The 25,965-nt window shown below is 38.3% G+C and overlaps 2 protein-coding genes across 4 annotated transcripts; both read left to right on the top strand.

The window, feature by feature from the left end:
* Nucleotides 1–3,724: 3,724 nt before the first annotated feature.
* LOC128867261 (C-1-tetrahydrofolate synthase, cytoplasmic) lies at nt 3,725–24,147 on the top strand. 3 transcript variants are annotated; one of them, XM_054108373.1, is made up of 10 exons: nt 3,749–3,909; nt 17,394–17,447; nt 17,511–17,721; nt 17,947–18,306; nt 18,991–19,102; nt 21,687–21,912; nt 21,972–22,145; nt 22,212–23,363; nt 23,441–23,726; nt 23,794–24,147. In XM_054108373.1, exons 1-10 carry the CDS (start codon nt 3,839–3,841, stop codon nt 24,034–24,036), a joined length of 2,889 nt encoding a protein of 962 aa, XP_053964348.1. In that variant the 5' UTR covers nt 3,749–3,838; the 3' UTR covers nt 24,037–24,147. The 3 variants fall into 3 exon arrangements, with proteins under 3 accessions (XP_053964359.1, XP_053964348.1, XP_053964353.1); XM_054108378.1 differs by lacking the exon at nt 3,749–3,909 and adding an exon at nt 4,185–4,328; XM_054108384.1 differs by lacking the exons at nt 17,394–17,447; nt 17,511–17,721; nt 17,947–18,306; ... (4 more) ...; nt 23,441–23,726; nt 23,794–24,147 and adding an exon at nt 9,641–9,902 and having other exon boundaries at nt 3,725–3,909.
* Nucleotides 9,970–11,342, top strand: LOC128867280 (probable methyltransferase-like protein 15 homolog). Its single transcript, XM_054108393.1, has one exon. The coding sequence runs from the start codon at nt 9,970–9,972 to the stop codon at nt 11,044–11,046; it is 1,077 nt and encodes a 358-aa protein (XP_053964368.1). The 3' UTR covers nt 11,047–11,342.
* Nucleotides 24,148–25,965: the final 1,818 nt, after the last annotated feature.

The raw sequence follows: 25,965 nt of genomic DNA, 5'->3' as shown, positions 1-25,965 counted from the left end.
CCAATTTCTGAATAAGGATACCGCGATCAATTGTCTCAAAAGCTCTTTTAAAATCAAGGAATATTGCAAGTACTTTGTCTCCAACATCAATCCTCTTTTTCCATTCGTGAATTATCCAAATTAAGGCCGTCTCACAAAAATGACCCTTTCTAAAACCAGATTGCTGCCGAATTATAATATTATTGTCTTGTACGAATTTTGTGAGCTCTATCACGTCAGCATTTTGAGATATCCTAACCTAAAAGTGCAAAAACGCTGTTTTTGCCCATTTTTGAGGTTATGTAGCTACACAGATTTTGCTCTTCATAAAAAAGTAAACATAGTATTTTAAAGTATAAGTCTTCCTCTTTTAAATGCCGTTGAGTTTGCCTAAATATCTTTATTTTTCACTGTGATATCGCATTTTGAAGTTTCCATGTTTGTGAATTTTTCGATATTCGAAAATCCATTGAGATAACATGAGACGTGATACGATCGATTACATAGTCGCACAAAAAAATAAAAAAACTTCAAAATGCGATATCTCAGTGAAAAATTAAGATATTTGAGCAAACTCAACGACATTTTAAAGAGGAAGACTTATAATTTAAAATACCACGTCTACTTTTTTATGAAGAGCAAAATCTTCGTAGCTACATAACCTCAAAAATGGGCAAAAACAGCGTTTTTTGCACTTTTAGGTTAGGATATCTCAAAGTCCTGACGTGATAGAGCAATTTAAACCCCGGATCCGGATTCTACGCAAAAAATTACTTCGGAAATGACACTACACTTTTATAGAACATTCCGAACCCATTTTTTTGCAGACCTGTGTAATTGATAACACCAAATTTCCCAATTATAATAGAGTTTTCCGAATTGCGTGATCTGTAATTAGAGTTTGTAATTCTCACCGATTTGGAAATTTAAGTGAAATCATTTGCCAAATTTACTGCCTACACTGTGATGAAAATAATGGGTGAGTTATGAATGTATTAATAAAAAAGTCTGAATGCATTGATATTGCCTTTTAAAAACACTCGCGTGTAAACGCTAAGTAAGGTATACATAAAAATATTATATATAAGTTTCATTATTTAGCTTAAAACCTAAGTAAAAATCTTGTAAAACAATCACAAAGAAAAAACTTTTATTAATTTACTTAAAAACTCAATCTTATCACTGAGTCCGTCGTAGAAAAGTTACGTATAATCACTGATGAACTCGGAAAAGTACCAACATCTAGAAACACCAGAGCATAAAAGAAACAAATTTTAGCTTAAAACATTATTTTTTATCATTATTTTGCAGTGATTTTCCTTTTCTTACAAATGAAATGAGTTATATTGGATATATTTTAATAGTAATTATGAAAGGGAAAGAAAGGCAGCAAAATTTAAGAGTAACTCAAATGCAGGGGAATAGATTGAGAAGTGCCTTTACCCCTTTGGAAATGGGTATCACATTATTAGGAAAATTCTTGGAGAGAGCAAAATTACGTTAATTCGTGCTGGAGAATTTTTAGCCAGCAATCATCCATCACGAAAATATAATATATGCTTGAACGTTTTGATAATTAATCGACAAAAAATGTGAGTAAAAATAAATCAAAAAAAGTGCGTGTGGCGTAGTACCAAGGTGGATTTAATAAGGTGACAGCATTCACCCAGCTGAATTTTTCGCCGTAGGTATGGCTTACGTCAAAATGATATGCTTTGTTTGTATGTATTGGTATGTTTACATTCGTATGTTTACATTTGCTTGCTGATTTTGACATGATGCTTGCACCAAACGCAACAACAAATACATGTAGGGTTTTACTTATATGTGTTTGCTGTCACCTGTAATAAATTCGCCTTGCGTAGTACACATAACAGAAGTGAAACTTTCAAGTCAGACAAAGAAAGAGTGAGAGACCCGAGAGAAAATGTGTGAGAGAGAGAGAAAGAATATATATAAATAAATTCACAACATTTGCAGAGAATACAAATTGACAAAATTTACAAAAAACGGAGAAGGGTCGACCGGTGTAGATAAACGCCGGACACAAACCGTGGCAACAACGCGCACTACTCCGAGCGTTTATCACCCGCACAAACGCGGCGATTCCAGGACCGCAGCAACGGCACAAATTACCGCAAGGCAATACCAATAAATCCGACGCCGGAATGAATAGCGCTTTATAGTACGCACAAGCACTAACCAAAAAAAAAAAAACGCCAAAAAAATTGGGACCAAAAAATGCCCCAAACAGTAGGCACCAAAAGTATATTTCCTACAAGTTTGCATCAACAAACAAGCTCCAAAAAGTAGGTAGTGTTCTTTCTCACTAGAAATTTGCAACCACAAGGAAAAACTCAGGAAAAATAGCCTAAAGTGTATCTAAGATATATATAAGGTATAGCTCTCTCTCTCTCCTTTTCCTCTGCGATATATCTTTTTTCTCTCTCCCTTGAAAGTTTACTCTCCATTCTCTCTCGTCCATCGATGCCTAAGAAGTTTCAACTTCAACTTTCCATTCAACTTTTTTATTTTTTCTTCTCTTTTGAAGAGAATTTCCTCCCTATGCTCTTAAAAGAAAGTACCGACTTTGACCGAGTCGTTCAAATCGAATCTATTAAAGGTGGTGTTGGTAAATCAGCTGATTTGTTTTTTGTTTCTTTCGCTGTGGCTGTCAGCACAGAATAAAGCATGGCGAATTAATTTTATGTTTTCTACTTTTTCAATACTTTGCCATGACAAGCAAACCTACAAAATATTGTTATTGGTCTAGTGCCACCACCTTTAATGAATGTGCCTTGGAATCGTTAAAATAATTATATGTGAATGTAATCTCCACATAATTTGTTGTTTAAAATATGAGAGCATTAATAGAAGAAGAATGGCCTCGAAAAATAAATGACGCATTTTCAAGAAAATAATATAATATTTCAACTACCCTTTAACGGCGGTACTGGAACTATAGGAATTTATGATGATGAATATTTCAACTAAAACTTGGCGCCTTTCAAGAGCTAATCAATTTAAATGCTATCAATTTGCCGTAATAGCGTAACATTTATATTTTTTGCAGAAAACCTCATTCAACATATAATTAACTCTGAAATAAAAGCTACACGTTGCGTTATGTTCATGCATAAATGCACTTGCCAGTGCTACCAATTATAAAGACTCTGCTGCCAAACTAATGACGAAAAACAAAAGGAACGGAACGAATCACAAATTGGAACTGTTTTCTATGAGGATCACTTCGTTGTTGTTGCATTTTCGTACAAAATTTTAATAGGGATCCAGATCATAGACCATCGGTCTACTGGCTGGTGTTTTGCGCTTTATTGATTGTACCATGACACAGGTACTGCCACCGCATCAGTGGCATAAAAAAAAATTCGTTATTTGGTATTTTTATAGTTCATACTTTCACAATTTAACACGCGGACTTCATTTTTAAAAGTTGGTTTCATTTAAAAGTCATTAATCTTTAAATCACAATGTTACCAAGCCTTGCATTGAATATTCACAAAAATGTAATTAATTGTCTTCGTTATGTTAATTTAATATCAACAATGACGTCAACCGGTTGTCAACATTGCGAAAAATAACGTAGCGGTTTTTGAAAGATGTCACCTTTAGAATTTTGTAAACCGTGGTACATGTAAGCATTATATAAAATATCGATATACATACATTTTTTGATCATTTCCAGCAAAGCCTCTCAAACTGTACTGCAGCTGTTTACAAAGCAGCTGGTCTTATGAAACCGCATTGTGTTTAGCCAAAAAAGCTAGAAGCTACTAGTTATTTATAATATCCAGCGTATTATGGAATTTTCTGGTTAAATTCACTTAAAGGGCACGATATGTCAGCTCAATATCAAAGGTTTCTAAAAGTACTGGAGAAGTGGCCGGTGGACAAAGCAAAAGTTGGCAGGTATGCAATTAATATGTTTACTAACTTCATCTATCGCCTTTTCATAACAATCTCGCATTTTAGCAACGCGTTATCTAACGTTTTTCTGTTCTGATTATACAAGATACTTGATTATTCGAGTGCTCGAAGAGTGTAGTTTAAGTATAGCTTACTGATATCATACAAATTTGAAGTACGCGCTTACCATGCTTATAATTGCTTACACGACTGTTCCTCTTACAGTTTTTGACTTTAAAAGACTGCCAACCAACACGTAGCAAACAAGTAAAGTCTATTAGTCAGTTGTTGATTCGTGAGCAGAGTGAATTCTAAAAGCGTATAAACTGTATTTAAGTGTTAAAATTTAAGCATATAATGAGTTCCAAATACGCATATCAAATAATTCCTGAGGATTACATCCTTGGTGTATCTGTTTCTGAGTAAGTTTTTTTCTAAATGAAATAGGTGCAACAAGTGTTGAACGAATTTGGAAACCAATGGATTCAGCACTCTGGGTTGTAGCAGCGTTTCTAAATTATGCTCAGTCCGATGAATCGATTGACAGTGGGCCTTCGGGGCAGCAAAAAGCAAACACAAGAGTGTCCTGCTTCGTACGGGTTGACGATTATGATGTATTGTGATTTGTGATGTATTAAATGAGTTTGTGTAATTGTGCTTAGGACTCGCCATTGTCCACAATATGGCGCAGAAAACTTCGATGATGATATTCGTCCACTGCGTCGTCTTAATTATCTATAATTGATTGTTTTGTGTTTTGTTTGCTTTGTTTCTACAAAAAGGCTAGTGGATAGCAAAAATTTAAAGTAAAATAAAAAAAGTAAACAAATAAAATAAAATTTATAATACCTTATTCATATAGAAATCTGGGATAATAAATGCCTTAATCGGTTTGATATGTAACAAAGCTCTGTGGTACAAAAAAAAAAAAAACAGAATCAGAATACTTGTGTTATTCGAGTGAGTTTCAAGCATTTAGTGAAACTCTTCACAGTAGTCATGTTCATACATCTTCTTCTTCTTATCTTTTAAGGAATTGATCTACGTTCTACAATTGTATACTCGCTTCTATTTATTTTCAATAAATCACTTGATGTATTTATTGACGCTTAGTGGGTCACCTCTATCACGACTATGTTCAAAATTGTTAACATTAATATCGTTTCCAATTAATGATAATGGTTTCTAAATAGTTTGAACTAATTTCTAAACAAAATTTGTATTTTGCGGCTTAACGATTAATCTCAATTAACCGACTAATGCTATCAGCTGAAAAGGTTCGCTTATCCGTTCGGGTGCGACGAAACACAATCACCGAATGTGATTGTCACTCTCTCATCGTTCTTCGTCGGTTTATACAGCGACCTTTCGGTGAAGATTACTGACAGACGAAATGAAGTTGCAAGTGCTCTAGCCACTTAGTCCACTTAGTTACCGAATCTCCAAATTTGACATCTTTCATTCGACGATCCCCGGAATCGGCCTAGCTAAGGTAGCGATGCTCGTGTGCTAAAAAAAAACTCCCCCAGCCACCAGAGGGAGTCTCACTGGTATCATACACCGACGACTGCACGATAATGGCGTCGGGCAATGACATTGATGGCCTATGCTCTAAGGTAAACGCCCGCCTTTCTCGCTTCTTCACTGCGAGAAACTTAAAACTTTCGCCCACTAAATCCCTTTTTACAACCTGGACAAAGGAGGTCAAGCTGCCACTTCAGGTGCACGTCAATGATACCCCAATACCAACGATAAATAACCCCAGAATTTTGGGAGTCACCTTCGACAGCTTGCTCTCCTTCTCAGCGCACACAACCGCTATTGCAACGAGAGTACAGAATCGCAACAAGGTCCTCAAGTCGCTCGCCGGCAGCACTTGGGGCCAAGACAAAGAAATGTTGCTGTCGACTTTCAAAGCAATAGGCCGACCGGTTCTGAACTATGCCGCGCCTGTCTGGTCGCCTGGAACCAGTGATACGCAGTGGACGAAGCTCCAGACCTGCCAGAATACTGCCATCAGGACCGCGACAGGATGTCTCCTGATGTCCCCTATCCAACACCTACATGACGACGCGTACATGCTCCCCGTTAAGGAGCACAACAAAATGCTCGGCAAGCAGTTTCTGCTTGGGTGTCACCGTAGGCCTCACCCATGCAGACACCTGCTCGAGCCTGAGCCACCTCCCAGGCACATCAGGAGACACTTCCTCAACTACGTGGACGAGATCCAGGACAAAACGGGCAGACCACTCCAGGATCAGACAGTGTACAGACAGGCTATTAACGACATTCATCGGGAGGCCCTTACCACCTTCTTAAGCTCCCGACCCCCGAATGCCGTTATCGGAGTCCAACCACCACCTATCGCAGACGAAGAGCTCCAGCTACCCAGTTCACGTAATCTTGGCACAATTACGTTCTGGATACTGTAGCAGGTTAAACTCCTACTTATCCAGAATCGACCCCGACATACTAAACATATGTTCAGCATGTGAAGGGACCCCGCACGACACTAACCACCTCTTCACATGCCCCATCAAACCCACTCATCTAACACCTCTCTCCCTCTGGACCCAACCCGTCGAAGCTGCTAGTTTCCTAGGCCTACCGTTAGATGAGCTAGACGAAGACGACCGGTAATTACACTACACTGACAGGACGAAGATACTGCTACAACAACAACAACAACATGCTCGTGTGCTAAAATAGCTGCTTCTGATGGGAAATTTGAACGGATTAGCGTCAAACGCCCAGCAGGTTGAAGAAGAATGATTGAAGAAAATTGAAACAAGTATTTTTTTAGTATATTTAGCAAAATAACTGTTGAAATGTTGCAGAGACTCTCGTGCCCAAGCTTTCAATAAATTGCTTATAAAATTTTATAACGAATGCTGTTTCGTATAAAATTTTTAATCTCTTTCAGCCAAGGCCTCTGTACTTTCTTTCTGGAGAATCTCTTTTGCATTGGCAGGCATGCATGACATCCTGCCGAAAGTAGCCGGACTGCCGGTATCAAAAAGAAAGAGATAGTAGTGAAAACCTGCAATTGCCTTTCAATTAGCATGTCATGAGGTACTAACTAACGTAAGGGATTCAAACAATATCGTTTCTTAATCTACGGTGGAAATTTTTTTTCTGGAACTGCTTTCAATATTTTTTCGGTTTGTTACATTCTTGGTGATTGTGTCCCATTTGCCAGGATCGGAAATATGAACTCCTCACACGTAGCGGATAAAGATAATTAGGCTAAATTTGTGAATAATTATAACACAGAGGGTTATCGGCATTCGTATCTGCATTTGGGGCCCTAGAAGTAACGGCAGATGATGGGTTCACACTCACTTAAAAAAAATTTGTTTGAAACAAATTTAAATTTTTGTAAAATAATTTTGTAAACAAGTTTTTTTTATATTTATTATTTTTATTATTATTTTTTATTTATTTATTATTATTTAGTTTTATTATTATTTTTTATTTATTATTTTATTACTATTTTTATTATTTTATTTATTTATTATTACGTTTTTGAATAATAATTGAGACTATGCTCAGTAATCCCTAAAAGTTTTAAAGTCGGGCCCAATACGTACAGCGAACCAGGGAAAAATTCCATGTGTCTACTTACTAATATTCTTTATTTCTACAAAAAGGAGGTAGTTTCAATTAAGGCTGCAATTAGTGGGGCCGTAACGATAACCATAGACACAACATTACAGCATTTGTCTATTAGTCATGCCAACTGATATTGAAGTAAAATTAATGACAACATTTGCATTTTGTTATAAAAACACGGATAATTTTCCACTAAGCCAATTCATTATTCGACGTTCATTTCTAATATTCAAATTTTTATCGCATATATCAAAACAAAAGTGCAGTATTTCACAGCTGCTACGATTGCAGGGAAAAATCAAAACTCAATAGATACAAACGGCTACGGTTGTAGTTAAGGCATTATGGGGCGCACCTATAATCGGTTCCAGTAGCAGCTGCAGATGCTATGTTTGATCAGAACAGCTGATTGCTATGATTACGGTTGTGGTTAAGTTATGGCACCTCTAATTGTAGGCTTAATACACTTCACCATGGGACAAGAATTAAGGGGTTATATACCTTGTGTTTTTCAAAAAAATCAAAATAAATTTTATTTCTTTATCGTAAAGTGCAATCCCTTGAGAACATTTTCCAAAAATTTCATAGAGATCTGAGCAATAGATCGAAAGTTACAGCGTTTTAAATTGTGCGTCGTCACGTCCTGAGCGTACGGCCTCATGCGGCGCTTGAAACTTTAAACGCGATTATCTCAAAAACGTGTTTTTCCAAAAATGCTTTTGCGGTGGACGCGATTGCAAAAAAAGTATTCAACCGATTTTTATAATTTTTTTTTTAAATTGTTCGTAATTGATGTCGCCTCTTAGTGAACGATCAACTTTTTATGTATAAATTTTTATTTTGCAGATATGAATTTTTTAATGCCAATTTTAGGACTGTAGAAGTGGAGTTTTTTAAAAACATGTTCCTATTTTCACAAAAATCAAAATATTTAATATATTGATCGTTCACTAAGAAGATATAACCCTATACTAATGAAATCTTTTCGATTTTTTGATTTCAGTTGACTTGGTGGACTTGAATCGCGTCCACCGCAAGCCTCTTCCAAAAAAGGGTCTTGGGGGAAAACGCCATAACTCCGCCATTTTTAAATATTTTTACACAAACAAAGCCTTTTTTTTTTCTTTAAACATTGTAATATCCAATAATAAAAACTTTTATACAATAAAATTATTGCTACATATCTTTAAAAAAAACCCAACTTTCGCTAATTTCACCGGACCACAAGGTATATAACCCCTTAATGTATGTACAAGGTTCCATTTTTTTATTTTATTTTTTTATTATTTATTTATTAATTCTTTTTTTTAATTTTTTTTTTTTATTTATTTATTTATTTTTTTTTTATTAAAAAACATATTTTGAACATGGTCAATGGTTGCCATTGCTATAAGCGTTTTTGTCAAATATTTTACATCCTTTATTTTCCAATTCTTCGGACTCAATATGATTTAGAAACCCGTTAACTTCTTGTTCTCAGTAGGGAACAGATATTTTAAATATAGTTTAATTTTATTTACCTCGAACTACTCTTGTACCGTGTGGTACAAAATTAATCACTCTAATGGAAGATTCAAAATTTTTGCAAATGGTGTCGTACGTCAAACATATTTGACACCTGTGAACTAGGCAGTGCAGTATACAAACAGACAAGCAATGGAGCACGCGAAGGATGAAGTAAAGATTCACAAGATCACTCAAATCTTTTTTCGTCTAGTAAACATGTTATTCAAAAACAAAATTCTGAGTTGTCGTCCTCGATTATTTAGCTAATCAGTATTTGCTTGTTTCACTTTTGGTTCTAAGTACAACGTACCATATTTTCATTGTCGCCCTTAGGATTGATAAACGGGAACTCAACTTTTTAATATTAAGCCCAAATTGTTTAAATGTATGGATTAAATTCTTACAAATAAATTCTAAGAAATATCCTATTTTTTTTCTTCCTTCTTTTCAACTAAAATAATGATTTTTTATAGCGAAATGTTATAATCTGTCTAAATGTCAGGCGCCCGAAAACCGAAAACGGAACTAGGTTCCTTAATGTATCATGCATTTCATTAATATTTGCATTTTTTCTTTGTTGATGGTGTCATTTCTAATATTTACTAAATTCTAATAGGGACTTAGGCGAGCAGATACGCAAACAAGTAAAAAATTTCACTAATCCAGCCAGCCTGACCACTCAAGCCAACGAGAAGTTAAGTGCACAAATTGATTCTCTAGAAAGATTAACTGGCAACGTTTACGGCAAGAAATACCCACGGAGGCACACCTCTACAGCAACGGGATTGACTGCGGAGCAGTGTAGCCAAGTGCTGTCTTCTGAATTTTTACAGTACCTCAATGATGAAAACGTAACCAAAAAGGGGGAAAGTGATTGAAAACTAAGAAATATATATTTATATATTTTAATAAAAATTATAATTGAAAAATAAACGCCATATAAAAATGCTTCGTCGGATTAATCAGATCGCAGTGTGTTTACGCTCAAACTATGGCACGCTGGTGAATAGCTCTGATGGCCAATTAGTGCAACATGTCCCCGTACTTTGTGAGCAAGCAGTTACTTATCTCAACCCGGCGCCTAAAAAAATTTTCATCGACATGACATTCGGTGCCGGTGGACATACCAGACAGTTATTAGAAAAGCATGACGACATAAAGGTGTTTGCACTTGACCGCGATCCCATTGCCTATGAATTAGCTCGTAGTATAAGTGAAGAATATCCAAATAGACTAATACCGTTGCTGGGCAAATTTTCTGAATTGCCGAGGCTTTTAAAAGAACTCGATGTGAAAAAATATTCGATAGACGGGATTCTATTTGATTTTGGTTGCTCATCAATGCAGTTTGATGAAGCGGAACGCGGCTTTTCCATTTCTAAAAACGGCCCGTTGGATATGCGCATGGATTACGGCCGCAATAGTGAACAAATAACAGCTGCAGATGTTATCGCTCGTGCCGAAGAAGCCGACTTAGTGAAGATTCTTCGCGTGTACGGCGAAGAGAAAGGGGCGAAGAAAATCGCGCGTGCAATCGTGGAGGCACGTTCGGCATTTTATAGAATTGAAACTACTAAGCAGCTGTCGGATTTGGTAGCCTCATGTCTGCAAGACACATACCGATTGGACAAAATTCAGCGACCTACACATGTGGCCACGAAGACATTCCAGGCGCTGCGCATATTTGTTAACAACGAGTTGAACGAGATCAATTACGGCATGATATTAGCGAATGAATACTTGCGGCATGAAGGCCGACTAGTGGCCATAACGTTCCACTCACTGGAAGACACCATTGTCAAACGTCACATAAACGGCAATGTAATTGAGGGGATTGCTAATCCCGTACCGCTAAAATATTGCGGGCACGATGTAACGCATGACAAAGAATTGATTGATACGTTTGTGGGATCGAGTTGGAAACAGCTGCACAAACACGTGATTACGCCCAGTGAGGCGGAAATTGCCAGAAATAGCCGTAGCCGTTCTGCTAAACTTCGAGCTGCAATCAAAGTAAAATGAAAAGTACTCATCAGTCCTGGGTATGAAGTTTTAGTTGTAAGTTTTTTGTAAAAATAATATATTTTAGCATTTTTAAAATATGAATTATGATAATTAAAAACTAAAAATCTAAAAACAAAACTGTCCTGCTTTTGCGAACATTTATATAAACGGAAACTATTTATTTTAAATCTTTCGAAGTGAGGATAAGTTCTACGAATAATAGATCCCACTGCGGTATATCGATAACATTTTGTTAAAAACAAACCCCCCATTGTTGTTATTTATTTGAGAATAAAAAGGCTTGTTTTTAACTATTTCTTTTGGTTTTTAGTTCTCTTATGAAAATGTACAGTTAGAAATAAGTAATTTTGTAACCAAGTCATTAAGCACCGGAGGCCCAATAGCCAGTGTGCTGATTAAGTTAGGGTCATATCGCATATATCACCTACAAATAGTGATAATAATTTTCTTATGTACGTTTGGAATTTAGCAAAATATGCAAAACATAAGGGGTGTTCGCTTTTTTTTAATATTGGTTCTTTTGGTTTTTTTTTAGCTACATGAAAAACCCCGGTGGCCTTGCTTTTTAACACCGTAGGTGTTTTTTTATCTCCATTTCGTAAGCCACTTGAGCAATACCTCTTTGCGGCCGCCGTAGCTCAATAGGTTGATGCGGGACTACCATTCGGAATCCAGAGAGAACGTAGGTTCGAATCTCGGTGAAACACCAACACGAAGAAAACGTTTTTTCTAATAGCGGTCGCCCCTCGACAGGCAATGGCAAACCTCCGAGAGTATTTATGTCATGAAAAAGCTAAAAGCTCCTCACAAAAATATCTGCCGTTCGAAGTCGGCTAGAAACTGTAGGCGCACACCACAAATACGAAGAGGAGCTCGGCCAAACACCCAAAAAGGGTGTACGCGCCAATTATGTATATACATATATTATATATAATACCTCTTTGCTCCAACAACTACTTTAATTTCATAAAACCATTTTTCAAATAAAACTTACAAGTTGTTTAAATGTAGGGTGTTTTTTAAGAGCTTGAGAATTTGAAATGATGATACAAAACAGAAATATTGGTGGAATGAATTTTTTTTATAATCTGGTAGATAATTTCATGGCATTTATTTTTCGAATATGTCTGCCGCGGCTATGCTAAGCAAGTTGCGCCGTCTTTTTGGAACCAATTGTCGATGTTTGGTTGATTCATTTTAGGATGCAAAAATTCAGTCAGCATGGCTCGATAGCGCTCGCCATTCACCATAACGGCAGCTTCTTTCTCATTTCGAAAGAAATAAGGACCGATGATGCCGCCAGTACTCTATAAACTACGCGAATAGATTTTTTTTTTAAGTAAATTGCCTCAATTTGGAAGCATTGTTCTAGCGTTAAACAATTCATGATGACTTGCCAAACATTACTAAACAGAAATGTCAACACAGTTTGCCATTCTCAGCTGTCAGGCCATTGTTATCGATATCGATAGTTCTCATGGAGTTAAAAAAACACCCTATACACGTTGGCTGATAACCAGAAAAATACTACCATTGGGATTTTTTTATCCATGCTAATAAATATTAGTAAATATCGCATCAAATGCATTCTATCACTGCTGGACGACACAAACGCGCCAGCTTTGCAAGTATTCGATGCAGTACCAGCTGGTGTGAGTAGAGGAAGAGGAAACAGGTGAACAAGAACTTGCCTTCCCTTAGTGTGGGCAGATAACGGGTCTGAGATAACACTCTCACATGTATACATACGAAACCTATGTAGCATTTTCTAGTAAAGTGGTTAAACCCTTCGGCAGTCATTCGAAATCAATGTACTTAAGGGGGTATTCTAGTGTACATAGATGCATGAGTTTCCCCCGGTTTTTGAGGCGCTGTACAAAGGAAACAAAAAAAAAATTTTTTACTATCCACTTTTTTATTATTTGTTTATTGTTTATTAATTATTACATTAAAACCTTATCTTCTTGTTAATTGGCGCGATAACCGCTTACGCGATTTTGGCCAAGTTTAACAAAGCGCGCTAGTCGTTTCTTTCTCGTGCTAACCGGCGCCAGTTGGACACTACAAGTGAGGCCAAGCCCTACTCCACTTGATCTTTCCAACGCAGAGGAGGCCTTCCTCTTCCTCTGCTCCCACCAGCTGGTACCGCATCAAATACTTTCAAAGCCGAAGCGTTTGTATCCATGCGGACGACATTACCCAAGCCAACGTAGACGCTGGATCTATATTCGTTGCGCTATGTCTATGTCGTTGTAAAGCTCATACAGCTCATCGTTCCATAGCCTGCGATATTCGCCGTCGCCAACGTCCAAAGGTTCAAAACGCTTCCGCAGAATCTTTCTCTCAAACACTCTAAGCGTCGCTTCATCGGATGTTGTCATCGTCCAAGCTTCTGCGCCATACGTTAGGACGGGCATGATGAGAGCCTTGGAGAGTTTTAGTTTTGTTCATCGAAAGAGGACTTTACTCCTCAATTGCCGACTTAGTCCAAAGTAGCACTTGTTGGCAAGAGAGATTCTACGTTGGATTTCAAGGCTGACATTGTTATCGGTGTTAATGCTACAGCATTTGTCAATATTTGTCCAAGTGAGCTCTTAGCTAAGGCAGCCATTTAACCTAACCTAACCTAATGCTACAGCAAAAATCATATTTTCAAACAATTCCAATCTTTGTATAAAATCTGTAAAACTTCAACAAATTTTTTACTCAGAATTTCCGGAAAGAAAAAAATGTAAAAAAATGCGTCATTAGAAAACATATTTTCTATCATTTTGGTGTTTCCAGCCCGAGCACTACCCAATGGTAGTCAAGTATTTGATCGGGGAATTACAGCTTTTTCAAAAGGTAATTTCTTCTCCAGCTGAGAAAATTGTTAATTTTCAAATCTTCTTGAAAGATAAATTATTAATTATTCGTTAAATATAATACGAAATTTGCTATGTGGAACGATGTTGATGTTAATTTAGTTTATTTTAAAAATGTTTATTACGAAAATGTAAATAACTTTACTCCTAATTTAAATCAATTATTTTGGGGTGCTTTTTCAATAGTTTAACAAATTAAAAATAAAATGTAATGTTTCAATGGTTTTGATATGAATCTGAAACGAAATTCAGATGCAGGATAGAAACCTCATTTCCAATTTGATAATCGTTGGAGGAACATCTTTGATATCAAACTGAGAAATGTAAACTTCTGAAAAGTTCGAAGCTGTGTTTGCTGGGTGATATACAGGGATATTAACGTACATACATAACACATGGGCTGAAAAGACCCGGACATAACAAAGAAAACACGTTTTTTTTTTTGTTCAAAATCAGCTTTATTCACCAACGTAACTTCCACCAAGAACAACGCAATTATTCCAGCACATTTGAATACCACTTTTCTAGAACGATTTATTTTTTGCCTCAAAATAGGCCTCAGTTTCAGCGATAACCTCTATTCGTGCGCAATTTCTTACTGGTGAGCATTTTTTAGGTCTGCGAACAGCCAGTAGTTGGTGGGATCCAAATCTGGCAAATGCAGTGGCTGTGGGAGCAATTCGAAGTTCAATTCTTGTAGTTTTGCCATTGTTTTTATTGATGAAGCAAAATAGCGAGCAAAGGCGGCACCTACTTGGACAGAACTGTCTCATAGTCAAATGTTCATGCAATATAAAGCGAAGACGTTTTTTTTTGTTATACGGACCTTGGAGGTGGAATCTTCTAAAGATACCGACTCATACGTATGCCCGATTCACATGCGATATTCCCCGGCGCTTTTGAACTGAGTTTCGTAGTGCCTGCGGACTAAACCACCCCATCGCCTCGCTGTTCTGCTTTTTCCCCCTCGGTATTACCATTAAGATATTCCTTCGAGGAGGCAGGATGTCTTTATTCACTCATGTCTGCGTACATTGTCATCATGTCTCAGTCTTCGCATAATTGTTGAGGCTACGTTACAATCACGTTTCTTCAGATTCTAGCATATATTGTACTAGACTAGCAGCTGTCATGCTCTCGACGATATTTGTGCGCCACATGCTTCGTTCTCTATCAAATTTATGTAGAACATTCTAACAGGGCATGCTCAGGCGTTTCATATTTTTCTTGGCATTAAAGGCAAAATGGGGAGTCTGTGTGCTTTTATGATATTTGCACAAATACTGCCACGCCCAGTTAAAAACTGTGTCAGCATGAAGGTAACGTCTCCACGTGTTCGACGGATCCATTTCTGTATGTCGGGGATCATAGTAAAAGTGGTTCTTCCCTTCCCACTATCGTTCCATTTGGTCTGCCAGCTTTGCAGAGCGGTATCATCGAACCTCTGTAGGGCGTCCCTCAGTGAGGCTTTGTCACCAGATACCTACGCGTGTTTTGCATGCTGGTATTTTTGTTTCATCCATTTTACCTTTATATCGAAGGGATTCTGCCTGCTATTACCCCTGCTGCTTCATCAGATATGGTCCTATAGCCTCTAATGATTCTGACATTGCATGATCTGTACACCCGTTTAGCCTGTCTCAAGTAGCTGGGATATCTCACTACGTCGCCCCACACTTCCACAGCGTAAAATAGGATTGAGTTGCAGACGCTTGCTAACAGTGTTGTTGTCTTTAACTCTAACTCATTTGTTGTATTTGTCCACCCACATTGGGCATTAGTCGCGATAAAGTCGCGCAGGATTTTGCAGCTTTCGAGCTTGCGTATTTCAGATGCTTTTTAAAACAGAGTCTTCTACCGATCATCACCCTTAAATATTTTATGGTATCTGTTAATGTTATATTATGACCGCCAACCATTATTTGACGGTTTTCAACTTAACGTCTAGAACTTATGAGAACCAGTTCGGTCTTATGGTCTGCTAGTCTTAGCCCAGACGATTGTAATCATTGCTTAATTTTATTGATGGTGTCCTCTACCCTTCGTGAGACCTCTTTTAGCGTTTTCCCTACGACTACCACAGCTAGGTAATCTGCGTGCCCAACAATGCTGGCTTGTTGAGCCGGGCCTAGTACAGAGCCTTGAGGAACACGTTATTTTGATAGCTTTACGATGTGAGCTAACTCACGCAACTTCACTTTTCGATCATTTAAAAACGATTTTGTGGATATTTCTGAGGTTATCTGGTGTTCCTGCCTCATTCGGACGTTCACTGCGTTGTGCATCATTAGTGTCTCTACGACCACGTTCGAAGTCAGCAAATCATCGTTTTATTGTTGCTTCTGTTGTTGTTTTCAGGCCATTGCTTCGATTGATTACACTTTTCCGCTTGACGGTATTTTTTCCCATCAAGGAGCAGTGTGAAATTAAAACACGAAATTCTTGTTGATCATTGTTTTGAAAATAACAAAACTAGCGCCACTCTAGCACAATAACTCACGAACTAATGAATAGAATATCATGAAATTTTAACAGCTGTTTTAAGGTTAGTACTAACTGAGACAGAGGGGAATGCAATAAAACTAGTGGCTCCTTGTATTAGTGCCAGCCCATGTGTTACATATGTATGTATGTACATACATAGGTTTTGGCAAAATGAGATTGGCGTTAAACAAACCACCTTCGCACATTTGCATATCAGCGCAAACCGGACAGCGGGAATTTGAAAGCAGCTGCAGTTTTGAATATAAAAATTATCTTGTGTTTATCTACTCATAGACATTTTGCTTATGATAACATTTTACAAATCACCTTTAAACTATTTTAATTCTGAAAAAAGTTATTTTAAAGTTGATAAGTTGATTCTAATTTCCAAATACACATCTTCTAACTACATACATACATATGTACATACGTATGTCTAGCGAAGTATTAGCGAAACTCAAATATTATCCAGCTAATCCTTCATTCAGTTCAACCTTTAGCTGTGATTTTACTTACCAAAATACATACATTTAGAGAACTAGTTTTCCCAAAAGTAATTTTTAAGGTTTCATGGCCCTTGTAAGTTTTCAGATCAGGTGTCAAAAGTATGGTTTGGTTACTTACTTGCATACGTCTGCAGTTGTGTATGTACAGCAAAACAATTATTTGCATTAAAATGTATGATTGTGCTATTCTATTTTCATCGCACCCATTTGACGCTCACCGAAACGTTTAAGAGATAACTCTGGCAATCAGTTGATGAATAAAAAAATACAGTTTAGTTTTCTTTCGTGACCCGAAGATCATATTTTGATTTCCAGCGCAAACAGATTGTTGTTTCGAGTTTTTGATCTGGCCTAGCTACAAATTCGTTGAACACAAGTTGTACTACTGCATATCGCTGTTGACTTCTGATTAGTGCGGTTGAGACTGAGTTTCGAAAATTGGACTTTTAAAGGCTGTGCATTTTGTTAAGAGTACATTTTTATGCTTTAGCTCCTTGAAAATGTCGGGAAAAGCCAAATTGATTTCCGGTACCGAAGTGGCCAAGTAAGTGTTGACCCATTCGAATGTGTTGTTTAAATTAATTTTTCTACTTTCAACAAACTCAAGTGAAATACGAAATACTCTGAAGCAACACGTTGCTGATGTTAAAGCTAAACTTTCCACTTTTACGCCCGGTTTGCGGATTTTGCAAGTGGGTGAGCGGGAAGATTCCAATGTCTACATTCGCATGAAAATCAAGGCTGCTACAGAAATTGGCATTTCCGTAGAACATATCAGGCTTCCACGCACCGTGACTGAAATCGAGATACTTGAGAAGGTGAGTAGTGCAAAATACCAAATGTTAGTTTTAAAAAGGCCATTTAATAATAAAAGTCGAGATGCTTACACTGCTGAGTCGATAGAAAAGTGTTGTTGTTAATTATTGCACACTAAAATGTTGAAAATATTTTCGACTTACCTGGCTAAATTTCAATATAAATTAAATATTTTTTTTTTTTTTTAATTTTTTAAATCACATTAATTTTCTCATCGGATATTCTAGATTACCCAACTTAATAATGATCCCAATGTGCACGGCATTATAGTGCAAATGCCGCTTGATGCCGACACGAAAATTGATTCGCATAAGGTCACCGATGCAGTCTGTCCGAACAAAGATGTCGATGGGCTGCATACCGTCAATGAAGGACGTGTCTGCATCGGCGATCTGAGTGGTTATTTGCCTTGTACGCCCTGGGGCTGCATTGAGTTAATCAAGAGCACTAGCGTCCAAATATCTGGTGCACAAGCCGTTGTACTGGGTAGAAGCAAAATTGTGGGCACACCAGTCTCACAGCTGTTGAAGTGGGAGAATGCCACAGTGACTGTGTGCCACTCAAAAACCAAAAATTTGGAGCAAATCGTAAGTATACTCGTACTCTAATGTCTTTAATGTACTCGCACGCGTTGTAAGGTTTAAATAAATATCTGTAAGTACGAGGCTCGTTTGCAAAGTCCGTGCAAAGTTAGAGAGATGGCACTACTGGCGCGTAGCGCGGTTATGTTTAGTTAGTAGCATCTCTTGGAAGAACACTCACCAAGTTTGAGAAAGATCGGTTTATACCTTTGTATTTGGCATTCGTTTGAATCGAGAAAGTCAAGTGATTTTCAAAAAATGCACGGCAAGGCACCAGCTCACGCCACAGCAGTTGTGGTCGCAAAATTAATGGAAATAGGGTTCCAACTCATTTCACATCCCCCCTATTCTGCAGACTTGGCTCCCTCAAATCTGAAGAAATGGCTGGCAGGATAAATTTTTTATTCAAATGAGGAGGTGATTGCAGAAACGAATGGATATTTTCAGACTTGAACAAATCCTATTATTCGGAAAGGATCAACAAACTAGAACAGCGTTGAACGAAGTGTAGAAGCCTAAAAGGAGACTGTGGCGAATTCACAACATTAAGTAGTTTTTAGTTTTTCACGGACCTTTAAAACGACTCTCGTACTTACAATTATCGAAAGGAAACGTTTATGTGGACTCCATGTCAATCAATGTGCAAATAAGCCAAATTATAAATAATTATAAATAATTATCTATTTCTAGTGTCGTTCTGCTGATATTCTCGTTGTTGCCATCGGTGTAGCGGAAATGGTGAAGGGAAGCTGGATCAAACCAGGAGCTGTTGTTATTGACTGTGGTATTAATGTAAAACCAGGTGAGAATTATCTGTTAAAGGGGTACGTCCCTACCGTACCGAACAGCAGAAGGTTTTTATTAGGAGCTTTTTCGTGATAGAAATACCCTCGGAGATTTGCCATTGCCTGCCGAAGAGTGACCGTTTCTGTTTACTGTTCTGTGGCCGGGGCTTCGAGCCTGTGCATTTCCAAATGGTAGCCAGTCACCAAAGCATGCGGCTACGACGACGGTTGATAGATAGATACTGGAATATAAAACTGATTGTTTAGGATACACAAGGCCCGATCCGATAGGGTGATTAATTTTGCGCCATCTTGTTTGTAAAAGTGTTAAATTACGGTTCCTTTAAAAGTATCATAATTTGAAAAAGGCAATTTAGATTTATTAATGTGAATAACAAAAATCAGAACAGACATTTAAGGGATTGATTCAAAACTCAATACAAGTATTTTAGAATATTTACGATTAATTAGTATTGGGTTGGCAACTAAGTAATTGCGGATTTCCCTCATAGTTGACTTCAGTTGAATTTTTAAGTTTGCAGACGTAGTATATTACAAACGTAAAAGACATTTTATTATTTAATAGTCGGCAATTCAGCTGTCAATCAGTAAAAAAAGTTTTTTGCTCGGTTGCGTAGTTTTCGTTTGGCGTTCGTTGAAAAATGGAAAATCAAAAGGAACATTTTCGTCATATTTTGCTTTTTTATTTCCGCAAAGGGAAAACCGCATCGCAGGCTCATACAAAGTTATGTGCTCTTTATGGTGACGAAGCCATAAAAGAACGACAGTGTCCAAATTGGTTTGCCAATTTTCGTTCTAGTGATTTTTCAGTCAAAGTTGAAAAACGCTCTGGTCGTCCAGTTGAAGTTGATGATGCCCTAATCAAAGCAATAATCGATTCAGATCGTCACAGCACAACACTTGAGATTGCAGAGAAGCTTCATGTATCACATACATGCATTGAAAATCACTTAAAACAACTTGGATATGTTCAGAAACTCGATACATGAGTTGCTCACGAACTGAAAGAAACGCATTCAACGCAACGCAATAACGGCTGCAATTTGCTAAAGAAACGTAATGAAAATGATCCAATTTTAAACGTTTACAACAATATCAAGTGGAAAAGATCGTGGAGCAGGCCAGGTGAACCAACTCAAACAGCATCAAAAGCTGATATTCATCAAAAGAAGCTTTTGTTATCAGTTTGGTGGGATTACAAAGGAATTGTCTACTTTGAACTCTTATCATCCAACCGAACGATCAATTCTGATGTCTACATTAAACAACTAACGAAATCAAACAATGCAGCTGAAGAAAAGCGGCCCGAATTGACAAATCGAAGGGGTATTGTATTACACCATGTCAATGCAAGACCACACACTTCTTTGGCCACTCGGCAAAACTTATTGGAGCTTGGTTGGGATGGTTTGGCACATCCACCATATCCTCCTGACATTGCACCATCTGATTACTTTTTGTTTCGATATTTACAAAACTCCTTGAATGGTAAACATTTCAATAATGATGGTGAAGTTTTATGAACATGGGATTATGATGCTGCCAGAAAGATGGCAAAAGGCAATTTATCAAAATGTGCAATACATTACAGAATGAAGTTATTTATTTCAATGAAAAAATTGGCTTTGATTTTGTAAAAAAATCCGCAACTACTTAGTTGCCAACCCAAAACATATAAATTCTCAACATTTTTTTGAAATTTGAACGACCGAGCCAAGAAGCAGCGAGAGATTTGGTAACTCCTAAAACCCTCAGGCTAAAAAGTCCATTGTATTTAAAGCTCTGAAAAGTGAAAGGGCAGATAGTAAAGGAGGAAAGTAGAGAAGTAACAGAAGGAAAAAGATAGTATAGAATAGAGGTAGTTAGACCTGTATAATTTTACAGATTCTTTGACAAATGTGAAAATATCCTCCAGTTTAAGAGAATGAGTATTTCACATTCTCATTGCAACGGAACCCAAAATTCGTAACCTTGCTCTGGCAAATGTGGAACAATCACAGAGAAAATGCTCAGTGCCATCCGCCTCCTCCAATCAAGACAGGCAAATCGGGTCCTCAATGATTCCAATGGTAAATTCTCAACATAAGAAGTCATTAAGTTGCTAAAAAATATATACAAGTTAAAATTGATTTTTTACGAAATTAATAATTATAAAACTAAAACAACAAATATTTACAAAGTATTATTTTTTTTTTTTTGTTACATAGCGAGCAAATTTTTTACTTGCATTTGAAATGCCTGAAATATTGTGAAATATTCTGTATACTTTCATTGCATTCTCCCCAAGCAAAGTGTCATACATGTACGCCTAGCTCATAGAGCCCAATCAGATAAGCACAGCATTGACGTCTAAGTAATACGGCACATGATTCATTGTAGTCAAACATTATCGGCGCTGTTGTTCGACCCCGCGGGTCAGCGTTTTCGTAAACAATTTCGCATGATTTCAGTTGTAGCATCTTGTGTAGTGTCAATGGTATCTGCACAGTACTAAATAATTATCAGCGTCAATAATTTTAAAATCGTCTTCCTAAATTGTTATCTTTTTCAATTCATGTAATTATTATTTATATGCCAAAGATACTACGAAACAAAACGGCACCCGATTAGTCGGCGATGTTCTTTTCGACGAGGCAAAGCAAGTGGCTTCATACATAACTCCAGTGCCGGGCGGTGTTGGGCCTATGACCGTAGCAATGATGATGAAAAACACTGTTCGTTCGGCTTTGGCGGCTGCTGAGAAGTTAATACAAACAACATGGGATTTGGCGCCGCTTACATTGAACAAAGTCAGACCCGTACCTTCGTAAGTTGAATGGCATCGCTTGCATGGCGGTAATAGTACATTTACACACATATTTTCAGTGATATCCTGATTGCACGCGCTCAAAAGCCAAAGCATATCTCCAATTTGGCTACAGAGATTGGATTGACAGGCAGTGAAGTGTCGCTTTATGGCGATAAAAAAGCGAAAATCTCTCTAAGTGTCATCGATCGATTGAAGAGCCGATCCAGTGGTTCCTACGTCGTTGTGGCTGGGTAAGTACAAAAAATCACTTGGTTGTCCTATAACTCACTGATACATATATCTATTTTTTTTTTTAGTATTACACCCACGCCATTGGGCGAAGGCAAGAGTACCACTCTGATCGGGCTTGTACAGGCACTTTGTGCGCATAAAGGCCGAAATGCTATTGCATGCCTAAGACAACCATCACAAGGGCCCACATTTGGTATTAAGGGTGGTGCTGCGGGCGGTGGGTACGCCCAAGTCATACCCATGGATGAATTCAATTTGCATTTAACTGGTGATATTCATGCTGTTTCGGCAGCCAATAATTTGCTTGCCGCTCAACTGGATACCCGTATTTTCCATGAAAATACGCAAAAAGACCAGTCTCTTTACGATCGCCTGGTGCCGCGTATCAAAGGTCAGCGCAAATTTTCGAAAATTCAGTTGCGCCGCTTGCAACGCTTGGGCATTTCCAAAACTGATCCCGACTCGTTAACGCTGGAAGAACAAAGCCGTTTCGCACGTCTGAATATAGATCCCGATACGATAATGTGGGAACGCGTCATTGACATCAACGATCGCTATTTACGTGAAGTTACAATTGGCCAATCGCCAACGGAAAAGAATTTCACACGCAAAACGTCGTTTGCTATCTCAGTGGCGAGCGAAATAATGGCTGTCCTTGCCCTAGCTAGTGACATGGAGGACATGAAGCGCCGCTTGGCGAATATGGTTGTCGCTTTTGACCGCAAGGGAAGATCTGTAACTGCTGATGATCTGGGAGTTACTGGTGCACTTACTGTGCTGCTAAAAGACGCTTTGGAGCCCACGCTAATGCAAACCTTGGAAGGAACGCCGGTTCTAGTGCACACTGGTCCATTTGCAAATATTGCCCATGGATGTTCTTCCATTATTGCTGATAAAATTGGTCTAAAATTGGTGGGTGGACACGGTTTTGTGTGTACAGAGGCAGGTTTTGGATCCGACATTGGAATGGAGAAATTCTGTAACGTCAAATGCCGTTCGTCTGGTCTCAAGCCCAATGCCATGGTGTTGGTGGCTACAGTTCGTGCACTCAAAATGCATGGCGGCGGCGCGGCAGTTACACCAGGTGCTCCTCTCAATAAGCAATACACCGAGGAGAATTTGGAGTTGTTGGAGAAAGGTTTGCCTAACCTTCTTCAACATATTTCCAACGGTCAGAAATTCGGTTTCCCCGTTATCGTGGCTATCAACCAACATACGTAAGTTGCACAAGTATCCTAATGAGGACAAATCTAACTTGTATAATAATATATTGAATTGTAAAATTTTTTTTAAGAACTGATACGAAAGCCGAACACAATCTTATTAAGGAGGCCGCCATAAGGGCCGGTGCTTTTGCAGCTGTTCTTTGTACGCACTGGAGTGATGGAGGCGAAGGTGCATCTGAGCTTGCAGATGCAGTAATAAAAGCTTGCGATCTTCCAACAGGATTCAAGCTACTTTACGACTTAAATATATCCCTAGAGGATAAAATGAATGTAATTGCACGAAACATGTATGGAGCCGGAAAAGTAGAGCTGACGCCCAAAGCTGTAGCGTCTTTGAAAAAACTGTATGATGCTGTAAGTACCTGCAATTATGCATTTCAATTCCCTTCTATATCTTTAATTAATACATTTTTTTCTTAAGGGATTCGGCAAACTACCTGTTTGCATGTCTAAAACTTCAGGCTCATTAACTGGGGATGCTGCCATTAAAGGGGCACCTAAAGGATTCACTTTGACGGTACAAGATGTGTACGTTTCAGCCGGAGCTGGTTTTGTAGTTGCTATGTGTGGCGAAATTACCAAAATGCCTGGGCTGTCCACCCGGCCTGCTATTTACGATATTGATTTGAATACGGAAACTGGAGAAATCGAAGGATTGTTCTAATTGATGGCCCATTTTGTTTTATAAAGTTTTTGTCGTTATGGTATTTTTTACCATATACATACTTACATACATATATAGTATACATAAATCATAATCACTAATATTTTTTAACGTATAACTGTTTTCATTTCACCACCTCTGTTTGCTAGAAAACTTTGCTCTTCGGCAAGCGAAAAATTTGTATGTGAAGACAACAACAATTTAGCGATGTTCAAGCAACTTTGATTATAGCCGCTTAGCTCACAAGCGACATGCCTAGGCTAGTGCTTCCAAGTCTAAGTAGGGACTTATGTTTTAAACTTTCAAGCGGCATGTTTTGTAAAGCAATGGAATTGCATAACAGTTTTTCAAATCAAAAATAATACAGTGCTGCCACATATGCAATGTTGTATTCAAAGAATTTTTTTGCTTTATTCTAGTTACTCGCTAGGTTGTTAATGAATCGAGCGCAGCAAATTGAAAAGTAAATAAAAGCATTCTAGTACATAACTTCGTATTGTTGTGACATGTAAAAGTAGTACCCATATTATTAGGAAATGCTGCTGAGGGGCACGGACTCGAGATTATACGTATATGAATTAGACATCATTGGAAAGGGCCCGCATTTGCAATTTTCCCCCGGGGCCCGGATATGCTCTCTACTGCCCTGCCCGTCAGTGTTGGGTATATTACCGGTCGTCTTCGTCTGTTAGATGAGTAGGTTTGAGGGGGCATGTAAAGAGGAGGTTAGTGTCGTGCGGAGTATCTTCACATATGTTAGGTATGTCGGGGTCAATTCTGTATAAGTAGGAGTTTGACCTGCTACAGTATCCAGAACTTAATTGTGCCAGTGTTACACGTGTCTCACGGTGAAGCTGGAGCTCTTCATCTGCAATAGGTGGTGGTAGGTCTCCGATTACGGCATTCACAGGGCGGGAGCTTAAGAAGGTGGTGACGGTCTCCCGGTGAATGTCATTTATTGACTGTCTAAATACTGTCTGGTCCAGTAGATTTCTGTCAGTTTTGCCCTGGATCTCGTCAGTACAGTTTAAAAGGTGTATCCTGACGCACCTGGGAGGCGGCTCTGGCTCAAGCAGGTTCTGCAAGGGCGAAACCTGTGGTAGCACCCCAGCAGGAACTGCTTGCTGAGCAGTTTATTGTGCTCCATTACAGGGAGCATTTTTGCCTCCTTGTGAAGGTGTTGAATAGGGGACATCTGGAGGCAACCGGTCGCTGTCCGAATGGCAGTATTTTGGCAAGTCTGTAGATTTATCCACTGCGTGTCACTAGTTCCAGGCGCAGCATAGTTTAGAACCGGCCGACCATGGCAGCCGGTTCTACGTTGCTGGAATGACTCGGGTTTTTCCAGACCAAAGGCTGCCGCCCCAGTAAACTAGCCCTGTCTAGTGAACAGTATACACGATGACTTTTCACCCTCAGTTTTTTGCACATTCTCTTTAAAAAGAGCATTCGAAAATCTTCAATCATTTACACCGCGTCTTTTTGTTTCCAGCTTTCCTTGCGTATTTTTGACGTTTAAATGGACAATTTTCTTTGGTCGTTCGTTCTTTGAGTGCGAGTCCAAACTGCACTTGACCGCGCGTGCATGCCTACTCCGTTGACTTCTCCACACTGTTTGCCATCAAGCTCGACACACATAACTTTCCACCCAGGGTGAAAAGTCATCATAAAGTGGCTCTAATTTCGTCGGCCACGTCATAGGTGATTCGGCAGCAGAATTTTGCTCCCTCATTTCACACGTTTCCTTATGTTCGTCCAATCAGTCAATGGTCAGACGGCAATGAAGCGATATGAGTGTTGACTGCATTGATTTTTTTCGTACCTCATCAACACAATCTCAGTGTTTGCAAACTTCTGTTGCAAACAAACCGCTGATATGACCCCGGTTACGTCAACAAGTCAGCTGATGCCTCCAAAATCGCTGAAAGC

Source organism: Anastrepha ludens, chromosome 2 (assembly GCF_028408465.1).
Source record: "Anastrepha ludens isolate Willacy chromosome 2, idAnaLude1.1, whole genome shotgun sequence".
Classification (NCBI taxonomy): Eukaryota; Metazoa; Arthropoda; class Insecta; order Diptera; family Tephritidae; genus Anastrepha; species Anastrepha ludens.
This window is presented reverse-complemented; position numbering and strand designations above follow the sequence as displayed.

What these genes read in the sequence shown, in the direction of transcription:
- LOC128867261 (XM_054108373.1), top strand. Translation starts at nt 3,839, where the DNA reads ATGTCAGCTCAATATCAAAGGTTTCTAAAAGTACTGGAGAAGTGGCCG. An exon ending in GACAAAGCAAAAGTTGGCAG is followed by an intron (nt 3,910 to 17,393) that starts GTATGCAATTAA and finishes TTTATGCTTTAG; the next exon opens with CTCCTTGAAAATGTCGGGAA. An exon ending in AAATCGAGATACTTGAGAAG is followed by an intron (nt 17,722 to 17,946) that starts GTGAGTAGTGCA and finishes CGGATATTCTAG; the next exon opens with ATTACCCAACTTAATAATGA.
- LOC128867280 (XM_054108393.1), top strand. Translation starts at nt 9,970, where the DNA reads ATGCTTCGTCGGATTAATCAGATCGCAGTGTGTTTACGCTCAAACTAT.